Source organism: Cherax quadricarinatus, chromosome 15, assembly GCF_038502225.1.
Source record: "Cherax quadricarinatus isolate ZL_2023a chromosome 15, ASM3850222v1, whole genome shotgun sequence".
In the NCBI taxonomy this organism is placed as follows: domain Eukaryota; kingdom Metazoa; phylum Arthropoda; class Malacostraca; order Decapoda; family Parastacidae; genus Cherax; species Cherax quadricarinatus.
Genome location: NC_091306.1, coordinates 20417922 through 20445654, shown reverse-complemented (window position 1 = coordinate 20445654; position 27733 = coordinate 20417922). Strand labels below are relative to the sequence as shown.

At 40.7% G+C, this 27733-nt stretch overlaps 1 protein-coding gene across 1 annotated transcript; it reads left to right on the top strand.

Moving 5' to 3' along the window:
• Nucleotides 1-2717: 2717 nt before the first annotated feature.
• LOC128692002 (lysozyme 2-like) lies at nucleotides 2718-18452 on the top strand. Its single transcript, XM_070085202.1, has 5 exons — nucleotides 2718-2947; nucleotides 15639-15818; nucleotides 16237-16310; nucleotides 17104-17248; nucleotides 18073-18452. Exons 1-4 carry the CDS (start codon nucleotides 2884-2886, stop codon nucleotides 17242-17244), a joined length of 459 nt encoding a protein of 152 aa, XP_069941303.1. The 5' UTR covers nucleotides 2718-2883; the 3' UTR covers nucleotides 17245-17248; nucleotides 18073-18452.
• Nucleotides 18453-27733: the final 9281 nt, after the last annotated feature.

Sequence of the window (27733 nt, the reverse complement as noted above, 5' to 3'; positions counted from 1 at the left end):
TGTGTGATACTGTGTTGTGTGATACTGTGTTGTGTGATACTGTGTTGTGTGTTGTGTGACACTGTGTTGTGTGATACTGTGTTGTGTGATACTGTGTTGTGTGATACTGTGTTGTGTGATACTGTGTTGTGTGACACTGTGTTGTGTGATACTGTGTTGTGTGACACTGTGTTGTGTGACACTGTGTTGTGTGACACTGTGTTGTGTGATACTGTGTTGTGTGATACTGTGTTGTGTGATACTGTGTTGTGTGACACTGTGTTGTGTGATACTGTGTTGTGTGACACTGTGTTGTGTGACACTGTGTTGTGTGACACTGTGTTGTGTGACACTGTGTTGTGTGACACTTTTTGACACTACTGTGTTGTGTGACACTGTGTTGTGTGACACTGTGTTGTGTGATACTGTGTTGTGTGATACTGTGTTGTGTGACACTGTGTTGTGTGATACTGTGTTGTGTGACACTGTGTTGTGTGACACTGTGTTGTGTGACACTGTGTTGTGTGACACTGTGTTGTGTGATACTGTGTTGTGTGACACTGTGTTGTGTGATACTGTGTTGTGTGACACTGTGTTGTGTGATACTGTGTTGTGTGATACTGTGTTGTGTGATACTGTGTTGTGTGATACTGTGTTGTGTGACACTCTGTTGTGTGATACTGTGTTGTGTGATGCTGAGTTGTGTGATACTGTGTTGTGTGACACTGTGTTGTGTGACACTGTGTTGTGTGTGATACTGTGTTGTGTGACACTGTGTTGTGTGACACTGTGTTGTGTGATACTGTGTTGTGTGATACTGTGTTGTGTGATACTGTGTTGTGTGACACTACTGTGTTGTTTGATACTGTGTTGTGTGAAACTGTGTTGTGTGACACTACTGTGTTGTGTGATACTGTGTTGTGTGATACTGTGTTGTGTGATACTGTGTTGTGTGATACTGTGTTATGTGACACTGTGTTGCGTGATACTATGTTGTGTGACACTATTGTGTTGTGTGATACTGTGTTGTGTGATACTGTGTTGTGTGATACTGTGTTGTGTGATACTGTGTTGTGTGACACTGTGTTGTGTGATACTGTGTTGTGTGATACTGTGTTGTGTGATACTGTGTTGTGTGATACTGTGTTGTGTGATACTGTGTTGTGTGATACTGTGTTGTGTGATACTGTGTTGTGTGACACTGTGTTGTGTGATACTGTGTTGTGTGACACTGTGTTGTGTGATACTGTGTTGTGTGATACTGTGTTGTGTGACACTGTGTTGTGTGATACTGTGTTGTGTGACACTGTGTTGTGTGACACTGTGTTGTGTGACACTGTGTTGTGTGATACTGTGTTGTGTGACACTGTGTTGTGTGACACTGTGTTGTGTGATACTGTGTTGTGTGACACTGTGTTGTGTGATACTGTGTTGTGTGATACTGTGTTGTGTGATACTGTGTTGTGTGTTGTGTGATACTGTGTTGTGTGACACTGTGTTGTGTGACACTGTGTTGTGTGATACTGTGTTGTGTGACACTGTGTTGTGTGATACTGTGTTGTGTGATACTGTGTTGTGTGATACTGTGTTGTGTGATACTGTGTTGTGTGACACTGTGTTGTGTGACACTGTGTTGTGTGATACTGTGTTGTGTGACACTGTGTTGTGTGATACTGTGTTGTGTGATACTGTGTTGTGTGATACTGTGTTGTGTGATACTGTGTTGTGTGACACTGTGTTGTGTGACACTGTGTGACACTGTGTTATGTGACACTGTGCTGTGTGGCACTGTTGTGTGACATGTGTTGTGTGACACTAATGTGTTGAGTGACACTGTGTTGTGAGACACTGTGTTGTGTGACACTGTGTTGTGTGATACTGTGTTGTGTGTTGTGTGACACTGTGTTGTGTGATACTGTGTTGTGTGACACTAATGTGTTGTGTGACACTGTGTTGTGTGACACTGTGTTGTGTGACACTGTGTTGTGTGATACTGTGTTGTGTGATACTGTGTTGTGTGACACTGTGTTGTGTGACACTGTGTTGTGTGATACTGTGTTGTGTGACACTGTGTTGTGTGACACTGTGTTGTGTGACACTGTGTTGTGTGACACTACAACCATGTGGGATTTCCCTCCATGTTGAACCCTCAAGATACCATCAGGTCAGACACGGTGCTACGGATTCCAACAGTTTTTCTTTTCTTTCAAGATTTATCAGATAAACTCATTTACAACAAAGCAACTTAAGATACCTAGCCTAGCACTCTGAGTCAGATATAGATGCAATAAAGAATTTTGACGATAACAAATTGCGATATCTAATTCCGACCAGGATGTTGGGTGTTCAAGAGAACAAATATCGTAAGTGTGTGTTCCAAGAATACATGGGCGAGGTGAACACGCTTCCTTTCTTGCTGATAATTTTTTTGTTAAGTTTGCCACAAAGAATATAGTTCCTTGTTTGATGATTATGTAAAGGTTCCTCCCTGTATGTTAGAATAAGCGTAGATTTATAGCTATGTTAATAAAAAGTTTAATGGTATCCTACTATATGTTTTCTATCATCGTATGAAGCCAGTAGACTATACACTTGAATGTAGAAGTGTACTGAGTATTGGCAGCCACTCCAAAACGCAACTGGGAAAGCACGAAATGGAGTGAAATTTCTTCTTGACACTACGAACATGACTTAGGGTTGATTCCCTGCACCTTCCCTTGCAACCCTCACTCAGGTCCCAGCCACCGTACAGGCAGCATCACACCGCCTGTTTCACTATCTTCCTGGCTTGTCCTCTTAGGCCGATTGAGACTCCCTCAGTAAGCCTGCACGCACCTTGTCCTCTGCTGAAGGAGTTCCAGAAAAAATATCTTAAAAAAGGCAGTACGAGGCAAGACAGTAAACATGTCACTGGTGAAGACAGCACTTCTGGGCCTGACGACTCTTCTCTTGGTCGTCTTGGCGAATGGTAAGTAACAGTTTGTGTTTATAAGTACTTGGTAACAGAGAAACAGTGGGAATCCAATGACCTGGGGACGGGGAGGGAACACATGATTGTGGTTTCCTGCTTATATTAGCCTACTAAACATACTTCAACTCCTTCGTAGGAATGTTTTGATGTTCAGATTAATAATTTTGCATTTTATAAGTTGTATTGCATGAAATTTATATTAGTATTTATGTAATATGCGTCATTCAGAAATAATAAGCACTTGTGTATGACAACAGCTTCGCCTACGGCTAAGGTGACCTTGAAAGGTAATGAGAACTTCCTGAAGTGCTCTTGAGCGAAGGGTGCCCCGGTGGCCTGGTGGCTAAAGCTCCCGCTTCACACACGGAGGGCCCGGGTTCGATTCCCGGCGGGTGGAAACATTTCGACACGTTTCCTTACACCTGTTGTCCTGTTCACCTAGCAGCAAATAGGTACCAGGGTGTTAGTCGACTGGTGTGGGTCGCATCCTGGGGGACAAGATTAAGGACCCCAATGGAAATAAGTTAGACAGTCCTCGATGACGCACTGACTTTCTTGGGTTATCCTGGGTGGCTAACCCTCCAGGGTTAAAAATCCGAACGAAATCTTATCTTATCTTATCTCTTAAGGGATTAGAGCTACCCTCCCACTTCCTTGGGCCAGACTTCATTATCTTGCATTCCCCAGGCACTGTATAACTCGTACGAATTTAGCGTTTCCATAGTGCATTGAAAGGATTTCCACATGCCACTGTAATTCATATTTACTCATTATGACTAAATTTAGGTTATTTTTACCAATGCAGCTATTGTAATTATAACACCATAACTACTAGGGAAGAGATCCAAGGAATGGGAGCCACTCTTCTCCCGATTAGAATTGATTGCTTTCTGTTCCCAAGTTTCTGGATAACCTTTACAACTAAAAAAATTTAATGGGGAAAAGGTACAGTGATGAAATGCTTTACTTCCAGTGGGAGAGAAAGAGAAGGAATAGGGAAAAAAGAGAAGGAAATGGGAGAAAAAGAGAAGGAAATGGGGAAAAAGAGAAGGAAATGAGAGAATAAGAGAAGGAAATGGGAGACTAAGAAGTAAATGTCAGGTTAGAAGGAAATGAGAGAGAAAGAAGGAAATGTCAGAGGAAGAAATAAATGTCAGGAAAGGAGGAAATGGGAGAAAAGGAAGTGATGGGAGTTGATAAATAATGTATCTTTGAAATGTATAATAATCAGTTTATTCCAGCTCCGCCTTGATGACGGTGAAGGGCTCTTGATCTAAAGAACTGGAGTTACTCTCCTTTTCCTGAGATCAAATCTAACTGCCTCTTATGTCCCTGGCGCTGTATGATCCCTAACGGGTTTAGCGCTTCTCCCATGAATACAATAATAATGAAAGCTAAAATCACTCCCTCATTGCTCTTGAAGACCACGCCAGACCTGGTCTTGAAGACCACGCCAGACCTGGTCTTGAAGACCACGCCAGACCTGGTCTTGAAGACCATGCCACACCTGGTCTTGAAGACCATGCCACACCTGGTCTTGAAGACCATGCCACACCTGGTCTTGAAGACCATGCCAAACCTGGTCTTGAAGACCATGCCACACCTGGTCTTGAAGACCATGCCACACCTGGTCTTGAAGACCATGCCACACCTGGTCTTGAAGACCATGCCACACCTGGTCTTGAAGACCATGCCACACCTGATCTTGAAGACCATGCCCCACCTGGTCTTGAAGACTATGCTACATCTGGTCTTGAAGACCATACCAGACCTGGTCTTGAAGACCATGCCACACCTGGTCTTGAAGACCATGCCAAACCTGGTCTTGAAGACCATGCCACACCTGGTCTTGAAGACCATGCCACACCTGGTCTTGAAGACCATGCCACACCTGGTCTTGAAGACCATGCCACACCTGGTCTTGAAGACCATGCCACACCTGATCTTGAAGACCATGCCCCACCTGGTCTTGAAGACTATGCTACATCTGGTCTTGAAGACCATACCAGACCTGGTCTTGAAGACCATGCCAGACCTGGTCTTGAAGACCATGTCACACTTGGTCTTGAAGACCATGCCACACCTGGTCTTGAAGACTATGCCACACCTGGTCTTGAAGACCATGCCAGACCTGGTCTTGAAGACCATGCCACACCTGGTCTTGAAGACCATGCCAGACCTGATCTTAAAGACCGTGCCAGACCTGGTCTTGAAGACCATGCCAGACCTGGTCTTGAAGACCATGCTAGACCTGGTCTTGAAGACCATGCCACACCTGGTCTTGAAGACCATGCCACACCTGGTCTTGAAGACCATGCCACACCTGGTCTTGAAGACCATGCCACACCTGGTCTTGAAGACCATGCCACACCTGGTCTTGAAGACCATGCCACACCTGGTCTTGAAGACCATGCCACACCTGGTCTTGAAGACCATGCCACACCTGGTCTTGAAGACCATGCCACACCTGATCTTGAAGACCATGCCAGACCTGGTCTTGAAGACTATGCTACACCTGGTCTTGAAGACCATACCAGACCTGGTCTTGAAGACCATGCCACACCTGGTCTTGAAGACCATGCCACACCTGGTCTTGAAGACCATGCCACACCTGGTCTTGAAGACCATGCCACACCTGGTCTTGAAGACCATGCCACACCTGATCTTGAAGACCATGCCACACCTGGTCTTGAAGACCATGCCACACCTGGTCTTGAAGACTATGCTACATCTGGTCTTGAAGACCATACCAGACCTGGTCTTGAAGACCATGCCAGACCTGGTCTTGAAGACCATGCCACACTTGGTCTTGAAGACCATGCCACACCTGGTCTTGAAGACTGTATGATCCCTAACGGGTTTAGCGCTTCTCCCATGAATACAATAATAATGAAAGCTAAAATCACTCCCTCATTGCTCTTGAAGACCACGCCAGACCTGGTCTTGAAGACCACGCCAGACCTGGTCTTGAAGACCATGCCACACCTGGTCTTGAAGACCATGCCACACCTGATCTTGAAGACCATGCCAAACCTGGTCTTGAAGACCATGCCACACCTGGTCTTGAAGACCATGCCACACCTGGCCTTGAAGACCATGCCACACCTGGTCTTGAAGACCATGCCACACCTGGTCTTGAAGACCATGCCACACCTGGTCTTGAAGACCATGCCACACCTGGTCTTGAAGACCATGCCACACCTGATCTTGAAGACCATGCCACACCTGGTCTTGAAGACCATGCCACACCTGGTCTTGAAGACCACGCCAGACCTAGTCTTGAAGACCATGCCACACCTGGTCTTGAAGACCATGCCACACCTGATCTTGAAGACCATGCCAAACCTGGTCTTGAAGACCATGCCACACCTGGTCTTGAAGACCATGCCACACCTGGTCTTGAAGACCATGCCACACCTGGTCTTGAAGACCATGCCACACCTGGTCTTGAAGACCATGCCACACCTGGTCTTGAAGACCATGCCACACCTGGTCTTGAAGACCATGCCACACCTGGTCTTGAAGACCATGCCACACCTGGTCTTGAAGACCATGCCACACCTGGTCTTGAAGACCATGCCACACCTGGTCTTGAAGACCATGCCAGACCTGGTCTTAAAGACCGTGCCAGACCTGGTCTTGAAGACCATGCTTGACCTGGTCTTGACCATGCCAGACCTGACCTTGGAGACCATGCCAGACCTGGTCTTGAAGACCATGCTAGACCTGGTCTTGAAGACCATGCCACACCTGGTCTTGAAGACCATGCCACACCTGGTCTTGAAGACCATGCCACACATCTCGGTGTGCATATTCTGTGGGCACTTGTGCAATAGCGGAAGCAATAACCAGGACCTTGATCCTGCACACCGACTGCTGTGGTCAAGTGACGTCTGGGAGACCACTGATACATGGACCTAGCGGCTCACCTTGCCCAAGACGTCAGTGTTTCTTGTAAGACAATTTATTGTTATTATAATAAAAAACAAACGCTGAACCTACAAGGGTCATACAGCGTCTTGTAAGAGAAGATATGGAAATGATCACTAGTGTGATATGGGTTAATATTTATAGGGGTCCCTCAGGAGATGGTGCTTTAATATTAGGAATTAGGAATAATAATAATAATAATAATAATAATAATAATTATGGTATTTACTTAATTTCGGGTAGTCAAAAACATTCTTGTATTAACACCCGTACCTTTAACAATCTTTGAAACCATTAATGATTATTTCTAAGGTGTCCTTCAAGGGGTTGCCTTGATCCTGGTGAAGGTCTTTTAATCTGACAAATTGGAGCTTGACTCACCTTCCTTTGATCACGTACTCCCAGCTCCAGACCCCTACAGATTTAGCGTTTCCCATGAATCTAATATAATGAGTTGCCTGACATTCTGGGGTATGTTTACCCTGACGACTAAGAGTCGATATTAACTCTGCTTTAAGTGAAGGGAGTAATTGTAGACTCCTTCAGCAGGATGAATAAAAACAAAGTTTCAGAAATGTAAGATCAAGACTGTCAGTCTGTACACCACATAACATACTAACAATTTACAGGAGGGTGTAGACCAAGAATCTTGTAGGTAAGTGCATGTTACGGAGCCCATCCTTCCTCATTGTCAATACTTCAGAGGCGTCGTCAAGGTTGTCTGATACCTCTCTAGATATACATTGAATAAGTAGTGGAATGTTAAGAGGATTTTTTTCAATCTCGCTGATTATATATATATATATATATATATATATATATATATATATATATATATATATATATATATATATATATATATATATATATATATATATATATATATATATATATATATATATATATATACACTGGTTCCTAGAGCAACTATCGTACACTGCACTTTCTAAAAAAATACAAAATTTATGAAGAATTTAAAGGTGCTTCACCCTCTTTACTAACAAGTTAAAATCACCGACTAATATTAATTTATGCTCATTGCTTATTTACGAAGTTGTATTGTGCGCCTTGACATCATTTTCTGTTGAATGAAAAGGTGGCGCGTTCATTATTTTGAAAATTAATTATAAATTTTCTTTTATATCAGTGAAAACAATTAAAAAGCAGATCACTTGCTAAATGTTGTGGAAATTATTAAGGATGTAGGAACCGTCCTGTAGGTAAAATGTATCTTGCCCAAAGCACTTTTCTAGGTTAATTTTAAGAGTGCTGAAACTTTCGAGAATGTTTCAATAAAAATAAAACTACATATTCATGAAAGTTACTCTTCAATATAAGTAAAGAGACTTTAATAAACGATGAGTTAAGCTGAAGACCTTGCTCAGGCACACGCTGTCTGTTGTACATCATATATCTTACATCATTGTTATCGTCTTGACTCGAAAGATAATGCTGGAAGACAGCAAAAACCGGTCTTGCACTGGTTTTTGTAAGTTGGATGCGTATTCAGGAATAATTATATTTGTTTACTGGAATAAAATGAAGACGTCTGAATGCAATATTACACCTAAATCCCTTAAATAAGAATGTAAGTAAACTCAGCATAAATACACTGATGTGAGGGTGAGATAATATACAGCAATATTTTCTGTTATTTTGTCTCCTGGAATGTTTGTTGGTGCTATCTTATATCTTATTGATTCATGCCGACGTATTTATATTCAACATTTTAAACTGAACAGTCATATACGGCAGTGAAGAATGAACACAGATTGTCATTTGGATCTAAGCATATACAAACCCGGATCAAGTGAGTTCAGAAGTGAACGTTCACACTGTGATCAAGTCGTTCACTGAAGGTGCGGCGTGATTAGTGGGGCCCGGTCCTGGAGGTGACACCATCCCACCTGACAACAGTTTACAGTTACCCCGGGAATGGGGACAGCCTTCTTACGTCAGTCAGTGTTCATAATACTAGTTTTCTTTTTTCTTTTTATTCTTGAGGCAGTGACCAGTTACTTTACGATCATATCTTACTAGTAACAAGATCATCAGGGCCGCAATTTGACTTGTCAGTAGTATCAAGGATTCTTAATCCCTAAACTTGGGAGTAAGTCAACTGTCAGTGTTTGTGCCCAGGGTATACGTACTTCTTTGCTGATACACATAGAAATACGTTAGGTTAGTCAGGAAACAGGACAGTCGTTTCCTGACGCGGGTCTTAGTCATGTGATGACCGGCAGCTGGAGCTTTTGGTCATCAGACCGAGACCTTCCACAGGTTTATCCCTTTAAAAATTACAGTTAGATTAATGCACACATAGAGATACACACCCTTAAGTATATAAATGCTTTATATATAGACTGAAAGATATATATATATATATATATTTATATACCTTGGAATGATCACAAATCTTAGCCATTTTTCGGGTCACAAGATTTTTAATATTTTTGTTTAAGAAAGTGCTTAATTGATTTCATTATAAACTCTACAGATAACATTCTCTGAAACTAACTTCTTTTTCATCCTGCCCATGAAAGAAATGCTTTAGATTCTTATAAGTATTTACAGTAACCAACCTTATCAGCCACTCTTGATCAAGTATTCCCTCCAAGTATTGATGCGCTCACTAACTTTAAATAGATTTAGAGATCCGCTTTTTTTTTTTTTACTGGACACGGTATGTATACCGGATGGTAGTGGTGTTTCTTCGTCCTGACAAAGGTCTTAATCAGATTATATATATATATATATATATATATATATATATATATATATATATATATATATATATAAACACTGATCTCTGGCTGAAGGAGACTCGAACTTACGAACCTTAGGACAAGGTACGCAGTGCTTTACCAATCTACCCACACTGGACAATACCTTGGTGTGTAGCTTGCGCTACACGTTTGATCCAAGGCAGCCAGCTTTCAGGGAGAAGGCTTACAGCTTTTCATCTCATCCCCTGCATGCATCAGCCTTACTAGAGATTTTAACAATGTAAGGTGGGTAGATTGGTAAAGCACTGCGTACCTTGTCCTAAGGTTCGTGTCTCCTTCAGCCAGAGATCAGTGTTTGTGTATATTTCGCCTGCTCTCGCGAATTCCTTGTATATATATATATATATATATATATATATATATATATATATATATATATATATATATATATATATATATATATATATATATATATATATATATATATATATATATATATATATATATATATATAGTAGGTTGGTAGACAGCAACCACCCAGGGAAGTACTACCGTCCTGCCAGATGACTGTGAAACAAAAACCTGTAACTGTTTTGCATGATGGTAGGATTGCTGGTTTCTTTTTCTGTCTCATAAACACGCTAAGATAACAGGGATATCTTGCTACTCCTACTTACACTTTGGTCACACTTCACAGACACGCACATGCATATATATATATACATACATCTAGGTTTTTCTCCTTTTTCTAAATAGCTCTTGTTCTTTTTTATTTCTTCTATTGTCCATGGGGAAGTGGAAAAGAATCTTTCCTCCGTAAGCCATGCGTGTCGTATGAGGCGACTAAAATGCCGGGAGCAATGGGCTAGTAACCCCTTCTCCTGTATACAATTACTAAAAAAGAGAAGAAGAAAAACTTTATAAAACTGGGTTGCTTAAATGTGCGTGGATGTAGTGCGGATGACAAGAAACAGATGATTGCTGATGTTATGAATGAAAAGAAGTTGGATGTCCTGGCCCTAAGCGAAACAAAGCTGAAGGGGGTAGGAGAGTTTCAGTGGGGGGAAATAAATGGGATTAAATCTGGAGTATCTGAGAGAGTTAGAGCAAAGGAAGGGGTAGCAGTAATGTTAAATGATCAGTTATGGAAGGAGAAAAGAGAATATGAATGTGTAAATTCAAGAATTATGTGGATTAAAGTAAAGGTTGGATGCGAGAAGTGGGTCATAATAAGCGTGTATGCACCTGGAGAAGAGAGGAATGCAGAGGAGAGAGAGAGATTTTGGGAGATGTTAAGTGAATGTATAGGAGCCTTTGAACCAAGTGAGAGAGTAATTGTGGTAGGGGACTTGAATGCTAAAGTAGGAGAAACTTTTAGAGAGGGTGTGGTAGGTAAGTTTGGGGTGCCAGGTGTAAATGATAATGGGAGCCCTTTGATTGAACTTTGTATAGAAAGGGGTTTAGTTATAGGTAATACATATTTTAAGAAAAAGAGGATAAATAAGTATACACGATATGATGTAGGGCGAAATGACAGTAGTTTGTTGGATTATGTATTGGTAGATAAAAGACTGTTGAGTAGACTTCAGGATGTACATGTTTATAGAGGGGCCACAGATATATCAGATCACTTTCTAGTTGTAGCTACACTGAGAGTAAAAGGTAGATGGGATACAAGGAGAATAGAAGCATCAGGGAAGAGAGAGGTGAAGGTTTATAAACTAAAAGAGGAGGCAGTTAGGGTAAGATATAAACAGCTATTGGAGGATAGATGGGCTAATGAGAGCATAGGCAATGGGGTCGAAGAGGTATGGGGTAGGTTTAAAAATGTAGTGTTAGAGTGTTCAGCAGAAGTTTGTGGTTACAGGAAAGTGGGTGCAGGAGGGAAGAGGAGCGATTGGTGGAATGATGATGTAAAGAGAGTAGTAAGGGAGAAAAAGTTAGCATATGAGAAGTTTTTACAAAGTAGAAGTGATGCAAGGAGGGAAGAGTATATGGAGAAAAAGAGAGAAGTTAAGAGAGTGGTGAAGCAATGTAAAAAGAGAGCAAATGAGAGAGTGGGTGAGATGTTATCAACAAATTTTGTTGAAAATAAGAAAAAGTTTTGGAGTGAGATTAACAAGTTAAGAAAGCCTAGAGAACAAATGGATTTGTCAGTTAAAAATAGGAGAGGAGAGTTATTAAATGGAGAGGTAGAGGTATTGGGAAGATGGAAGGAATATTTTGAGGAATTGTTAAATGTTGATGAAGATAGGGAAGCTGTGATTTCGTGTATAGGGCAAGGAGGAATAACATCTTGTAGGAGTGAGGAAGAGCCAGTTGTGAGTGTGGGGGAAGTTCGTGAGGCAGTAGGTAAAATGAAAGGGGGTAAGGCAGCCGGGATTGATGGGATAAAGATAGAAATGTTAAAAGCAGGTGGGGATATAGTTTTGGAGTGGTTGGTGCAATTATTTAATAAATGTATGGAAGAGGGTAAGGTACCTAGGGATTGGCAGAGAGCATGCATAGTTCCTTTGTATAAAGGCAAAGGGGATAAAAGAGAGTGCAAAAATTATAGGGGGATAAGTCTGTTGAGTGTACCTGGTAAAGTGTATGGTAGAGTTATAATTGAAAGAATTAAGAGTAAGACGGAGAATAGGATAGCAGATGAACAAGGAGGCTTTAGGAAAGGTAGGGGGTGTGTGGACCAGGTGTTTACAGTGAAACATATAAGTGAACAGTATTTAGATAAGGCTAAAGAGGTCTTTGTGGCATTTATGGATTTGGAAAAGGCGTATGACAGGGTGGATAGGGGGGCAATGTGGCAGATGTTGCAAGTGTATGGTGTAGGAGGTAGGTTACTGAAAGCAGTGAAGAGTTTTTACGAGGATAGTGAGGCTCAAGTTAGAGTATGTAGGAAAGAGGGAAATTTTTTCCCAGTAAAAGTAGGCTTTAGACAAGGATGTGTGATGTCACCGTGGTTGTTTAATATATTTATAGATGGGGTTGTAAGAGAAGTAAATGCGAGGGTCTTGGCAAGAGGCGTGGAGTTAAAAGATAAAGAATCACACACAAAGTGGGAGTTGTCACAGCTGCTCTTTGCCGATGACACTGTGCTCTTGGGAGATTCTGAAGAGAAGTTGCAGAGATTGGTGGATGAATTTGGTAGGGTGTGCAAAAGAAGAAAATTAAAGGTGAATACAGGAAAGAGTAAGGTTATGAGGATAACAAAAAGATTAGGTGATGAAAGATTGAATATCAGATTGGAGGGAGAGAGTATGGAGGAGGTGAACGTATTCAGATATTTGGGAGTGGACGTGTCAGCGGATGGGTCTATGAAAGATGAGGTGAATCATAGAATTGATGAGGGAAAAAGAGTGAGTGGTGCACTTAGGAGTCTGTGGAGACAAAGAACTTTGTCCTTGGAGGCAAAGAGGGGAATGTATGAGAGTATAGTTTTACCAACGCTCTTATATGGGTGTGAAGCGTGGGTGATGAATGTTGCAGCGAGGAGAAGGCTGGAGGCAGTGGAGATGTCATGTCTGAGGGCAATGTGTGGTGTGAATATAATGCAGAGAATTCGTAGTTTGGAAGTTAGGAGGAGGTGCGGGATTACCAAAACTGTTGTCCAGAGGGCTGAGGAAGGGTTGTTGAGGTGGTTCGGACATGTAGAGAGAATGGAGCGAAACAGAATGACTTCAAGAGTGTATCAGTCTGTAGTGGAAGGAAGGCGGGGTAGGGGTCGGCCTAGGAAGGGTTGGAGGGAGGGGGTAAAGGAGGTTTTGTGTGCGAGGGGCTTGGACTTCCAGCAGGCATGCGTGAGCGTGTTTGATAGGAGTGAATGGAGACAAATGGTTTTTAATACTTGACGTGCTGTTGGAGTGTGAGCAAAGTAACATTTATGAAGGGATTCAGGGAAACCGGCAGGCCGGACTTGAGTCCTGGAGATGGGAAGTACAGTGCCTGCACTCTGAAGGAGGGGTGTTAATGTTGCAGTTTAAAAACTGTAGTGTAAAGCACCCTTCTGGCAAGACAGTGATGGAGTGAATGATGGTGAAAGTTTTTCTTTTTCGGGCCACCCTGCCTTGGTGGGAATCGGCCGGTGTGATAATAAAAAAAAAAAAAATAAATATATATATATATATATATATATATATATATATATATATATGTATATATATATATATATATATATATATATATATATATATAAATATATATATATATATATATATATATATATATATATATATATATATATATATATGGGTTTAGCACTTGTTTTCGTTTATAATATCCCTGGAACTGTACACCTTAGAATATAGGTGAGAACGATACATTATAATCTGCACCAGGAACATACTGGAAGGATGTTTGTTAAACCTTCACACCGAAATTACTAAATTTGAACACAAGACGCTTGGCACATGGTTAGGTTAGATAAGATTTGTCAGGAAACAGGACAAGTGTTTTCTGACGCTGGTTTTAGTCATATGATGACCCGATACTGGACCTTTTGGACATCTAAACTAGGCCTTCCGCTGGTTTGCCGGTCCACCCCTTTAAAAATTAAAAATTACAAGATACCTCCACTGAAAAGCAGGGAAGCAATGAGTACACAGAACATTTTAAGTGTTAAGGGACCACGACTTTTCAACACCCTCCGTGAGTAAATGGGATTACCAGCAAACCCCTAGGTGTTGTACTGCTGGTGGTGGGCACTAACAGCTTGACTGGTCAGGCCATCAGCCTGGCCTGGCCTGCCCAGACCAGCAATCTAGGCCGCGGGGCCGTGACTTCCGGAAGCGACTCCAGATAGGCCGCGGGGCCGTGACTACCGGAAGCGACTCCAGGTAAGACCCACTTCATGAAGCAGGCCACATCCGGTGTGCTTGACTACTAAGTCCGGTGTGGCCCTGACCACCAATACTGTCGTGATCTTGACCACCAGATCTAGTGTGGACTTGACCAAGACACTCGTGGTCTTGACCCCGTGTCTGGTGTGATCTTGACTCCGTGTCTGGTGTGGCCTTGATCACCGGGTCCGGAGTGTGGCTCAAGGATCCCTTGACTTTCATTTTATCCCTAAGCCGCAGAAGAAAGAGGAGTGGATAAAGGAACTGGAAACGCCCATCAAGGCTTTCAGCATTCCTAACCAGTTGACCTCACCTCAGTGACAGTATCCTGCCTGCATGTTGCAAAATAACACGATGGCCTTATACCTGAGTGCGTCACTATCATCTTTTGCGCAATAACATGATAGATACCCCTTATACCTGAATGACTGATAGCTCCCTGCCCGTGTTGCGTAATAACGTGATGGCCTTATACTTGAGTGACAATGATAGTATCTTACACTTGTTGCGTAATATTATGGTGGACTTCATCTCTGAGTGACACTATTCTGCCTATGTTGCATGGTAACAAAATTGCCATATACTTGAACCTGTAACTCGCCTACCTACCTTTGTGTAGCATGGTAACGTGATGGCCTTCCTGAATGTTGTAACGTGTTACTGCTATGCCTGTGTTGCATGACTATAGATTATCATTGATGTTCATCACTTACAGCCTAGTAATTTGCAATGCCTTTTTGTTATGATAATTTTTTTAATTAATTTAATGATAAACTAATTTTTATCATTTACACAGTTATAAATAGGCGAGTAAAATTGTTGAAAATACTTTGAGTTTTGATAAGTTCTTAATGTTGCAGGTAGGTTAAAGTACCTTTAAGTGGTCACATTTCGTTCGAAGTATTGTCGGATAATTTTGTCATATAAAAGCCCACATAACGTATTCAGCACAACTGTGTTACATGATAAACTAGGCTTCGGTGGTATTGAAATACTGAACACTTGAACCAAGGAATTCCAGCTACCCTCCACTTCCTTGGATCAAACTTGGTTACCTTCCATTCCCTTGGCGCTGTGTGACCTCTACGGATTTATCGCTTCATCATGATTATAATAAATTTTGTGAGATATATTAGGATAGGTGACCAGCGATAACTTCGACTTCTAGAAGCTAATCGTATGTTTTACGTGCCTCAGGTCAGGAATATGCCCCGGTGGATGAGAACTGCCTGGGTTGTCTGTGTGAAGCCTCCACCAAGTGTGTCAACCCAGGGTACTGTCCTAATGGCTACTGTGGAGTCTTCCTCATTTCACACGCCTACTGGCTGGACACTGACAAGTTAGTCCGACCTGGTGACTCAAATGCCAGACAGGGAGGTCAGTAGGACTGTCTATTTAGTCTATAAATAAAATCCTTACTTATATAATTGTGTAATCATTTGTATATGGAACTTAAATATTTGATCGTTTTCGATCGTTTCTTCGTTTGAGTTCCAAAAATATAGGTTTGTGTTTATATATATATATATATATATATATATATATATATATATTATATATATATATATATATATATATATATATATATATATATATATATATATATATATATATATATATATATATATATATATATATATATATATATATATATATATATATATATATTCGTATGCTAAACATTGCCAAAATTGGAGACACGGAAATTTAAAATGTTAAATGTGAATTTCATACTATTACATACATGTAATGTTTTAGGTTTTAAAATCAATCGTTAACTTTTTAATTCTTTCAGCCTTTGAGGACTGTGCCAATGATCTGGCCTGTGCTGCCAACATTATCCGTAACTACATGGGAAAGCATGCTAAGGTAAAGTACTGTGTATTGTGATGCAAAGTTTGCAGGTTCGAGTCCTGTTGTGGACCGTGAGATAATGTTTGTAAATATATATATATATATATATATATATATATATATATATATATATATATATATATATATATATATATATATATATATATATATATATATATATATATATATATGTATGTATGTATATATATATATATATATATATATATATATATATATATATATATATATATATATATATATGTATATATATATATATATATATATATATATATATATATATATATATATATATATATATATATGTATATATATATATATATATATGTATATATATATATATATATATATATATATATATATATATATATATGTGTGTGTGTGTGTGTGTGTGTGTGTGTGTGTGTGTGTGTGTGTGTGTGTGTGTGTGTGTGTGTGTGTGTGTGTGTGTGTGTGTACATTTACATACATCGAAATTAACAATGGATATTAAAAAAACTTTCAATTCATCCTGGACCGTTATTAAGTATCGGATGATTTACAATGGTCATCTGGTTTCCATTTCAAATTTAGTTGTGAATTGTTCCAGCCACGAAACTATGACTTGTTTTCTGCGCATATATCTGAACAACAGTACAGCAAATGAACAACGAGTTTCTCTCGAAAATAGTGGAAAATAATCTTCATTCAGAGCATTACTTAACGTCGATTTATATAAACTATATCAAAGTCATTCTTACCAATCCTTATGAATCATTACCGTTTAGTAATACATCGTTTGGTACCTCAGGATTGCAACGGGGACGGAGTCATCACCTGTACAGATTATGTGAAGATTCACAAGCTGGGTAGGAACGCCTGCTTTGGTCCACTCACTGGAGAATTTGGAGCTTTATATGAAAGCTGTCGTTCTAAACTTGGCCTTATATAAAACGGTAAGTCGTTTGAAGAGCGGCGCCTTGATGCTCGTGTGAGGCTATTTATTTATCCAAGATGTTGAAGTTACTTTTTTCTTCCTCAGATAAGACATAATTACCCCCACCCACCTCCCATTCCCCAGACATTGTATATTCTTAACCCTTCAAGGGAAGGCTTTGATGCTGGGGAAGGGCTTTTGATTCAAGGAATTGGAACTACCCTCCCGTTCCTCGGATCAAACCTGATTATTTCTCATTCCCTAGGCGCTGTAGATCATTTCTTATGGGTCATACAGCCGTCCCCCAACGAGGCAGGGTGACCTGACAAAGACAACAGTCACTCATTCAATCAGTCCTGCTAGAAGGTCGCAGATATCGCAGTTAAGATAACGCTCCAGACCGCTACATCCCCGCCTCTCCTCCTGAGTGCAGACTACTTCATGAATGTTTTTCTGTTCACACTGCAGCAACACGTCAAATCATAAAATCCTCTTGCCTCCACTCCTTTCTAACACGTTCACTCAAGTCTGTTAGATGTCCAAGCCTCTCAAAATCTTTGCCTCCTTCCTCTATCCTTTCCTAGGGACGATCCTCACTCCTTCCCTCTACCCCAGATTTATACGTCCTATTTTTCTCCATTCCCTCCAGATGTCCAAACCACCTCAACAACCCCTCAAACCTTTCATTAAAATGAGTCACAATGCACATCTTTACATTATTATCTTAATCTTTATTATATTGATATCTTCTTGTAAAAGTAATGTTGGATGTTTATAAATGCACAGTATATGATAAAATATATTCGTCACTTGTAAGAGATAATGAACTGTTTCTTCCAACAGGGATGACCAAGCATACTTGCCTGCAAGCCTAAAGGCCGTTGATAGACAGCAGATGATTTTGTCTACATGTAATAAATACATATTGGGCGGCTTTGGACGCTACATGTGATTTTCAAAAAAAGCGTCTGTTTGTCTTTCTTGGTGGCGGAGTCTTGTTGTTTATGTTAAACTTTTGTAATTATGTACGTGAGGAGTCTTGATATAATTTAAAAAAATTATACTCCAGTGTCTTAATTTAAAAAAAAAATAAAAAATCTAAAATAATGAATGACTAATTAAAATAATTCTTTAGACATTGTAACACTCGTGAGCTTTACTCAAGCCGCTGTTATAAATATATTTTGTTATTCATTAGTAAGTAATAAAACTTAAAATCTATATTATTTGATTATTTATCTGACCTTTCACATTCAAGGATTATGAACTTGTCTGAACTTTGAGCCTGAGAAGACATTTTCGTATCTAGCATAATAAACTAACACATGAATATATCTGTCACATCCTCCTACTAAGTTGTTAGAATAGAAAACGTGTGATTCCCATAGACAGTTTTTGTGTAAGTAATCTTCATAGCTAAGTGAAAAATGACCGTTGCTGTTAATATGATCTTAGTTATGACTGATCGGACACATAGCTGAGATTTCGATGTGATAGGTAGGCCTAACTGGCATAGGCCTATAGACCTACTGCAGTGTTTCTTCATTCTTAGTGTTCATTCAGTATCAAGTTTATTCCCGGAATATTAGTTACATAAATATCTCCATAAATTAGCATTTATGGAGATATTAGCCCCAAAATAAATTTTAGGTGGCCTAGGATATACCTCAGAGTGAGCGTACATGTACCGCTTACTCGCCAGTCAACCCTGAGTATTTCGTCACTTGACACATCTGGCCAATCGAAGTTAATCATTCTCACACATAGATTCACAGGACTTCGTCCTGTAAGGTCACAGACGCTCCTGCTCTTGTCAACCAGTATCCCTATGATCCCCGTTGGGGAGGGGAACCTCTACCACCTCCACGATGTCTCATCGTGTGACGTCACCATTGCAACCAGAGCACTGTCTGATGGCCTGGACATCTACTGCTTCATCAACCCTCGACAGATTGAGCCAGAACGCTTCAGCCATATAGCACCTTGTTGGACATGCTACTCCTACAATCATTCAACTACCGAATGTCATGTGAAGAACAAGATCTGTTCCACCTGTGGGTCTGATGGTCACGACTTTCGTTCCTGCACCTCTACTGCTCCCACCTGCATCAACTGTAAGAGCGACCACCATACTCTGGCAGCCAAATGTCCTGTTCGTAAAGAGATCCTTTCAAAGACGCTAAAGGAAGACCTTAAGAAGACAACAGGAAACTTTCCTACGTATGCTGAAGTAGCCAAGCTTCAGTCTACAACCACCAAGATTCTACAAGCCACTCAACAGCCTCCACCCCCCACCGCCTCTCCTCTACCCGACCATATCTCAACAAAATTTTATTACTGCATGATGTATGCATACATGCAAAATGCAGCAAACCCGGCTTCTTTCAACACATTTATGAATGAAATTCTTGCTCTCAACAATATGCCATCATTCAACTTCCCAGCTAGTCCTCCTTCAGCTGATATTTCGAAGATAATTCCGAAAACCGTCAGCTTCGAGGCACCAAATGACTTGCAAGATATGTTATCTGCAGACGCCACCTGCTCTACTTCAGAATCCACCAATGAGAGACCACCTCCTCCTCAAGCCACCACCACTGCCAAGAACCAATCAGAGGCCTCGCTGCCCGTCGAGCCTCCACCAACACCCACCAATGAGAGACCATCTCCACCTTCCATCACCGACCTCACCTGCATCTACAACCAAACTAGCCTTCCTCAACACGCCTGGTGTCTCGTTCTACATCACGAAACCATACAATAACGCAATGCTTGTCCAAGAACTCATCCAACGGCTCGAAGAGGGGACTGTCAAGTTCACCTGTGACGAAGAACCTCCCATTGAACTAGACGCAATACTCGACCACTTCCACGATCCGGGACCAATTCCAAAACTCCCATGCAAAGCGCGCCATCTCACAAGAACGAAGTTCAACAATCTCTCCAATGGCTCAGTTGTATAACTAGCTTGAGACTATTCACTGCCTAGCTGACGATCCACTCTGCCCTTCTACAGCTGCTTTCTCTGCACTTCCTGCCGTCTCCTGCCTGCCTCCTGTTGTATGACCACACTCGCCTCGTCAGATGCTCACCGCTGATATCGGCCACCCCTCTCTCATCGCCATCAACACCTACAGTACTTCGGTACCACTTGCGCCAAAGTGGTTAGGCCACTTACCTTTCTTACCCTCCTCTCCTCCACCCTCCCACCCTTTTCCAGTATTTCCATCCTTCCCCATCCTTCTTCCTCCCCATCTTACCGCAGCTCAGGTCGTATTCGTTCGTTCGTTCACACACACATATGGCCTCAGTTGAGACACACGGGACTCTGCAAGTGGACGGCGCACCAAGAGGATGTCTGTGTTTTCACTCCGAGCACTAAGACCCACAGTTACAATTTTTTGGGTTATCCTGAGTGTTAGTTTGATCAGAGCTGAGAGTTAATAACTGCCCCTGAACTTACACCAGACACTGATACACAATCTGCCGCTGTAGAAGCTGGCCCAAAAGTACAAGTAGTTTCCAGTGATACCCCAAGTGGACTTTCACATTTCCACATGGAGCTCCCACTGTCTCATACTGTAAGTGTTGTGAATATGACGACTGAGGCTGTGAATGTCATGCCACAGTTGTCAGATGATGAGTCTAACGCATCGGTTAATATCACCAGCAGCAGTGAGGAAGATAAAATAGCCGGTACACAGAAAACTACTCAGGACTACAATCCTCCCCTTGATGAGTAGGGAGAGCTTGCACACACCTTGCAGCTATGATCTCAGACACCAACTCTGTACGCAGCAAAAACGCAAACTTCACCTTGAAGTTGAATTACACAATCACAATCTTGACATTATCCTTCTGAATGAGAGCAGACAAACATATAAAGATATGTGGTTACTCTACTGTCGAGAAATCGAGAGGGCCCTTTAGTGGAGTGGTCGTTCTAGTGAAACTAGGATATGCATTTCGTAACATCCATATTGACGAAGACAGCATTATAGCAACAGAACTGACGACCACATATGGTCAGTTAATAGTTGGAACTGGATATTTTCCTCCAAGACAGCTATATATACAGTCCATTTCCCTACACCAGAAACTGAGTAGAAATGTTCCAACAATCCTGGCACGAGATTTTAGTGCCCATCACCCCGCACTCTTCATCTGAGGCGCCGGACATCCGCTGGGTAACCTAAAGGGAAAACAAATATTTAATATAATGACAGCAAGAAATCTATCATTCCAAGGCCCATTCTTTAAGTCATATGTTGGCCCTCACCCGGGGACACCTGGTATAGTCTTAACCAACAGAGATTGTGACCTATACCATTGCAGTCTCTCCTCTGGTGGAAACGTAGGATCAGACCACATTCCTGTTATACTAACATTATAGGCATCGCCATTTAGAATACCCACTCCTCCGAAACCCAACCTAAAAACTCGAGGATTTGACCTCTTCAGAGACTACTTATGCAATGACCTTACTGTTTCGCTTGAGAACCAGCCTTCAGCTGCAATTGACGAAGCAATCAGCCCCTTCCACGAAAGAATCATAGAGGCCACTCATGCAAGTTGTCAGTTAAATGCATCAAAGATCTATCAGCAATATAAACCAATTAGGGACTGCATGAAAAATTATCAAGCAGAGTGTAGAAGGCACCATCAAACGAAACAACCAACAAGGGCAGAGGCTGAGAAGAGAATTAATTACCCTGATCACACAACACAATAGTGAATTATGGAAATATCATGTTCTTCAAGCTAATCAATACAGACGTCAACCTAAAAAGTTCTGGAACAAGATCCACCAGCTTCTAGGGACAAAACACAAGGTTACCCATTATCTAATACATTCCTTCACCGATGACGATGAAGAGGAAGCTGATATCAAACTTGATGACCCACAAGACCAAGCCAATCTGATGGGTGATGTGTGGGAGAAAATTCTCTCAAACAATGATAGTAGAAAATTTAATAATAAACATTACCAGTGGGTCAAAGAATGGAAAGACGACAACCTCGCTGACCTCCAACCAATACCATTAATTGATACATCTACTCTTGAAGATGAACACCCCCTTACAAGACCAATCACACTCATTCTGTCTATGAGTCAAGTCATAGGCAGAATGAGTAATAAAGCCCCTGGCCTCTCAGGTATAACAGTGAAACAAGTAAAGTTCTTACCCAGAAATTGCAAAATGTCTCTGGTAAATGTCTTTAATGCCATCTTGGCTTCGGGACACTTTGCAGTGGCTTTTAAGACAGCAAGGATGATATTCATTGCAAAACCCAACAAAGACAAACAAACCGGAGAACTATAGACCAATCTCATTACTTGAAGTCACTGGTAAAGTCCTTGAGAAAATCATTTCCAGCAGATTATACTACTACCTAGAGTACAATCACCTCTTCACTGAAAAACAGTTTGGATTCAGGAGCCAGAGAGGAACCCAACAAGCTATCAACATCATCTTCGATGTTGTGGACAGCCTGAGGAAACAGGGCAACCTTGCCCTAACTGCAGCCAGGGATGTACACAGAGCTTTTGACAGCTTGTGGAACGACGGACTCATATTTAAACTTGTCGACCTTCCTGACCATAACTGGACTTTTCTCAGATTCATATACAACTTCTTATCAGAAAAAAAAGAATCATCCCTACCTTTAAAGGCAAGTCGACAGAGCCTTTCACACCGACAGCTGGAGTTCCACAAGGCACTCCAGCTGTCGGTGTGAAAGGCCAGATACTATTCAACATATATGTAAACGATCTCTCTCAACCCGAGTTCAGTGATACTATCATCACCCAATTTGCTGATGATGTTATCCATGTAGTGTCATCTACCCCCATAACGGGAGAACATAAACATGTGACGGTAATAGAAAAAATTAATACCGAACTATGAAGAAATCGAGAATCACGACCAAACCAGAAAAAGTCCTCATCAGCACCATTGGATGTTATGCAATAACTATAGAAGAAAAGGGAGATATCTCCATCAGAGGTACACCTATTGCCATCAGAAACCCCAACAAGATCCTGGGATACGAGATAGATTACTCCACTCCTCAGCAGTCTATACAGGTTTAATTAAGCCACTTCCCACATCAAAAAACACCTGTACAGGATGATGATAAACCCTATGCTAGAATATCCTTCTGTACCCATGTCACTGACAACTTAAACCAACATGCTACAGCTACAGAGAGTCCAGAATAGAGCTCTCCGCTTCATCACAGGCACCAGGAGGAGAGAGAGAATCAGGATGGAAGATTCACACATCCAACAGGACATAGATGAGATTAAGACACATGTGCAACATCTGGGTATCTTTATTGTAGACGTTTCGCCATCCAGTGGCTTTATCAATACAAATTCTAGGACATAATTTGAAGACAGTAGAACTATGTACAGAAGATGAGGTAATCAGTCCCTCAACCTAGGAGTAGGTGCGAAGAGCACCATAGTCGTGGAGATTCTGCAGAATCTCCACGACTATGGTGCTCTTCGCACCTACTCCTAGGCTGAGGGACTGATTACCTCATCTTCTGTACATAGTTCTACTGTCTTCAAGTTATGTCCTAGAATTTGTATTGATAAAGCCACTGGATGGCGAAACGTCTACAATAAAGATACCCAGATGTTGCACATGTGTCTTAATCTCATCTTGTCGGTATTATATACCATTCGTACAGGACATAGATGCAATAAATGTAAGGCTTGATAAACTAAAGAAGAGACAACTATACGACATGGAAGAACTCTATATACCAGAGAAAACACTTCCCAACCAGCAATACCACCGACTGCATCATCAACCCACCTCCCCACAGAATCCAAAGAATGACCCCCAAACAGAGAGTGCGACGATTCATCCACAAGGATCATTTCCAGAGACCAATGATCCTGAGCGACCTCCAAGAAGATACAGATGAATGGAACCCGGAAGCTTTTTATGTCCAATACGGATAAAACCATCCCAATTTATGGAGACTCCCCTGTCAACTTATTAACTCTTACTTCTGATTATGTAACATCTGCAAACCTACTACGGCGGGACACCACCTCTATACCAACACCAGAGCAATGTCTGAAGAGTGTAATGTATATGAAATGACCTTTTTTGATACCATAATTATCAACCTTAGTGGACAAAACGAATATGCATGACAGATTTTAGATTTTGCCACCGAAGTGGCTAGTTTATTGTGCACCCCATATCCATCCTGTGGACGGTAGCGCAAGAGCATATGGATACACAAAAGGCCTAGGAACTAGGCCCCAAAGGGTTAACAGGAATACATATGGATTTATATCTACATATCTATAGTTCACTTATCTGTTGCAAGCAAATTTAGGAAATTTGCTTAGTATATCTGGTATCTTATTTTCATTAATAAGATATCTTGACATGTCACATAGGTTATTATACTGTCTGTCTCTGTATTCCTCAATAAGTGGACAATTAAGCACATAGTGTTCAAGAGAGTGACCATATGCCTGATCACATAATTTACATTTAGTTTGATCATCATCTGTGTGTCTCCCAAACTGCCAGAAGTACTTGTAACCAAGCCTAAGCTGGCCACTACAACATCAGTCAGTCTGTTCACATTGCAAGTTGCTCCATAAACATACTTATCTACGTTCATGTTATCATAGTGGGTTATAGATCTACTCAGGCTTCTAACTGCATTCCTATAACAATCATTTTCATTATTTGCTTCTCTCCTAATATTATTCCTAATGCTAGACACAGTTATACCAAAGTTATATTCTACATTATCCTTCTGGGTACTCTTCTTGGCTGACATATCAACTTTATCATGGAGGAGTAATCCAATGTGTGATGGGATCCATAGCAATTGTACATTAATTCCTTTGTCCCTAATTTTTGAGTATCTATACCTGGCTTCTCCAATGAGCATGTTGTTGGAGTCATTATATGAGTCAAGAGCCTTCAATGATGACATAGAATCAGTAATGATGATAGAGTCAAGCTCAGTGTCATAGGTTAGCTTTAGCGCCATTAGGATTGCAAACAATTCAGTTTGCAGTGTAGACGCCCAGTTGTTAATTCTTATGCCTAACTCAACAAATTTATTATCGTTCTTAACTAGGGAGGTGGCAACAAGAGCAGATGCAGCCCTGCCAGAAGACTCCTGTTTAGATCCATCAGTGTATATAACTTGTGATAACTTATTACTACCAGCTAGGTGAGAAATTTCTTCTTGAGCAGTTGCTCTAACAAGAGATTTAAGGAAGGGATTACTAGCAATAAGCTTCTTGGGAGGGACTTGTAGGTATGTGATATTAAATGAACACATCTTCCATGGAGGGGTGAAATGCTCTTGTTGCCTGCAGTGATACAGTTCATACAGGTTATAAAACTTAATGCAATTGCACGTTTTCACAATCCATTTAGATCTGTGTGTATTTACCTCTAGACACTTGGTAAGATTCACTGTGACAGTGTCTGGTTCATTTCTCAACATTCTAATACCGAGTACAGTGTTAATTTCAACAATCCTATCACTGATACTAGAAATACCAAGCTCCTTTCTCATGTTAAGAACTTTTGTAGATCTGGGACAGCCAAGAATAATCCTGAGAGCTTCATTTTGCATTAACTCCAAGGGTCGGAGAGAACTTTCTCTAGCTAATATCAACATGGGAGCAGCATAATCAATTAAGGACCTAACATAGGCTATGTACATCATTCTCACGATTCTTACATTAGCACCATAGTTGGGATTGTAGCCAGCAACAGCTTTGAGAGCATTTAGCCTAGCTTTACATTTCTTGTTTAGTTGTGATATAGTGGATTTGTTAAAGGGTACATCTACACCAAGATATCTGTAAGTTTTAACGTAGCTAATGATTTCACCCTGCAAATAGATGGGTGGGGGGATGTCGTTTGCTTGTTAATATCTTTGTTTTAGAGGAAGATATTATGAGGCCTAGTCGATGACAAATTGCTTGAACTTCATTAAGAATGGTATTCATCTTCTTATGCCCTGTTGTATGGATCATGATATCATCAGCATAGCTTATAGCTAGTGTTTTATGTACGAGGTATCCAGGGTGATCTTGTATAATATTTATAGTTTTAGGTGCACAAGGTAGCATTATTATTAGTAACAGTAATCAGGAAGAAGTTCTAAATCCATAAGGGTCTTACAGCGACGTGGGAATAAAAGATATTCAGGTTTAATCCGAGGACGAAAGATAACTATAATTCTTTGGATCTGGAACCCTTCTCTAGGATCACATCAGTCACTTTCCCCCTGAAAGGAAGACTTTGTAATGTTTTCCTCCCAACAGGAACCCCAGTGGAAATAAGCTACATTGGTTGACCTTACTGTCTAGTCTAAGATAATTCATCTTAATGTTCTTTTTATGTGAGCATAACATTTATGTGTCCTCTTCAACATTATATAAAAAGTATTGTGTACCCAAAGCCTAAACAAAAAGCTGTGGTCCTTTCGGATCGAACCCTCTGTCTGCCACTCAGCTATGCACCGCCTTATTATACAATTTTTATTTTAATAAATTAAAATAGCTTTTGATTACATATACTGGTATTATGATATTAAAAGAGTACCACGCCTGTGAAATATTAATATAATTAAAATCGATACCTGAGTAGACACAAGGGCACAGTTGGAAGTTAAAAACGCAGATGAGTCACAGATATGTTAGGAAATACTTCTTTAACCTTAGAGTGATCGGGAAATAGAAAGACCTGACAGCGAAGTGGTAGGGACATGATATTGCAGTTTTAAGAATAGGCTTGATAGGATTCACGCAACTAAAAAGCAAATCCAGTAGTGGTCAGCGGAGAGGTGGGGCTAGGAGATGAGACTCCACACTTATTTTATTTTACTTTATTTTATTTTAATTTATTAATTTGAACATGATACAGAGAAGTACAAGGAATACAGTTTTTAAAGTGCAGCATGCCAAGGCCCCTTGTATGCAGTGCATTATGGGCAAGCTTAAAATTTAACTCAAGATTAGCTAAGGAATGATATATTCAGTGGTACAAAAATTATTGTAAAACAGATAATAATTTAGTACAAATGAGTATTACAAAACTCATTTGTACAGTATTCTGTTAGGTAAACCATACCCCGGCCGGGGTATGGTTAGGTAATGAAGTTAAATAGTAACAAAGTTTGATTGGGTCACAGGTTGACATTTATGAGATACAATAATGAGATACATGTATGAGATACAATTTATGAGATACAATTATTCAGTATTTATTTAGTTGTGGGTGAGTAAGTGATTTTTGAGAAGAGACTTGAATTTATAAACAGACAGTGTATCTTTTATATTCACAGGTAATGAATTCCAGATTTTAGGGCCTTTTATGTGCATTGAGTTTTTGCATAGCATGAGATAAACACGAGGAACATCAAAGAGTGATCTGTGCCTTGTGTTATTGTCATGTGTTCTGTTGAGGTTGGTAAGGAGATGTTTGAGGGGAGGGTTTAT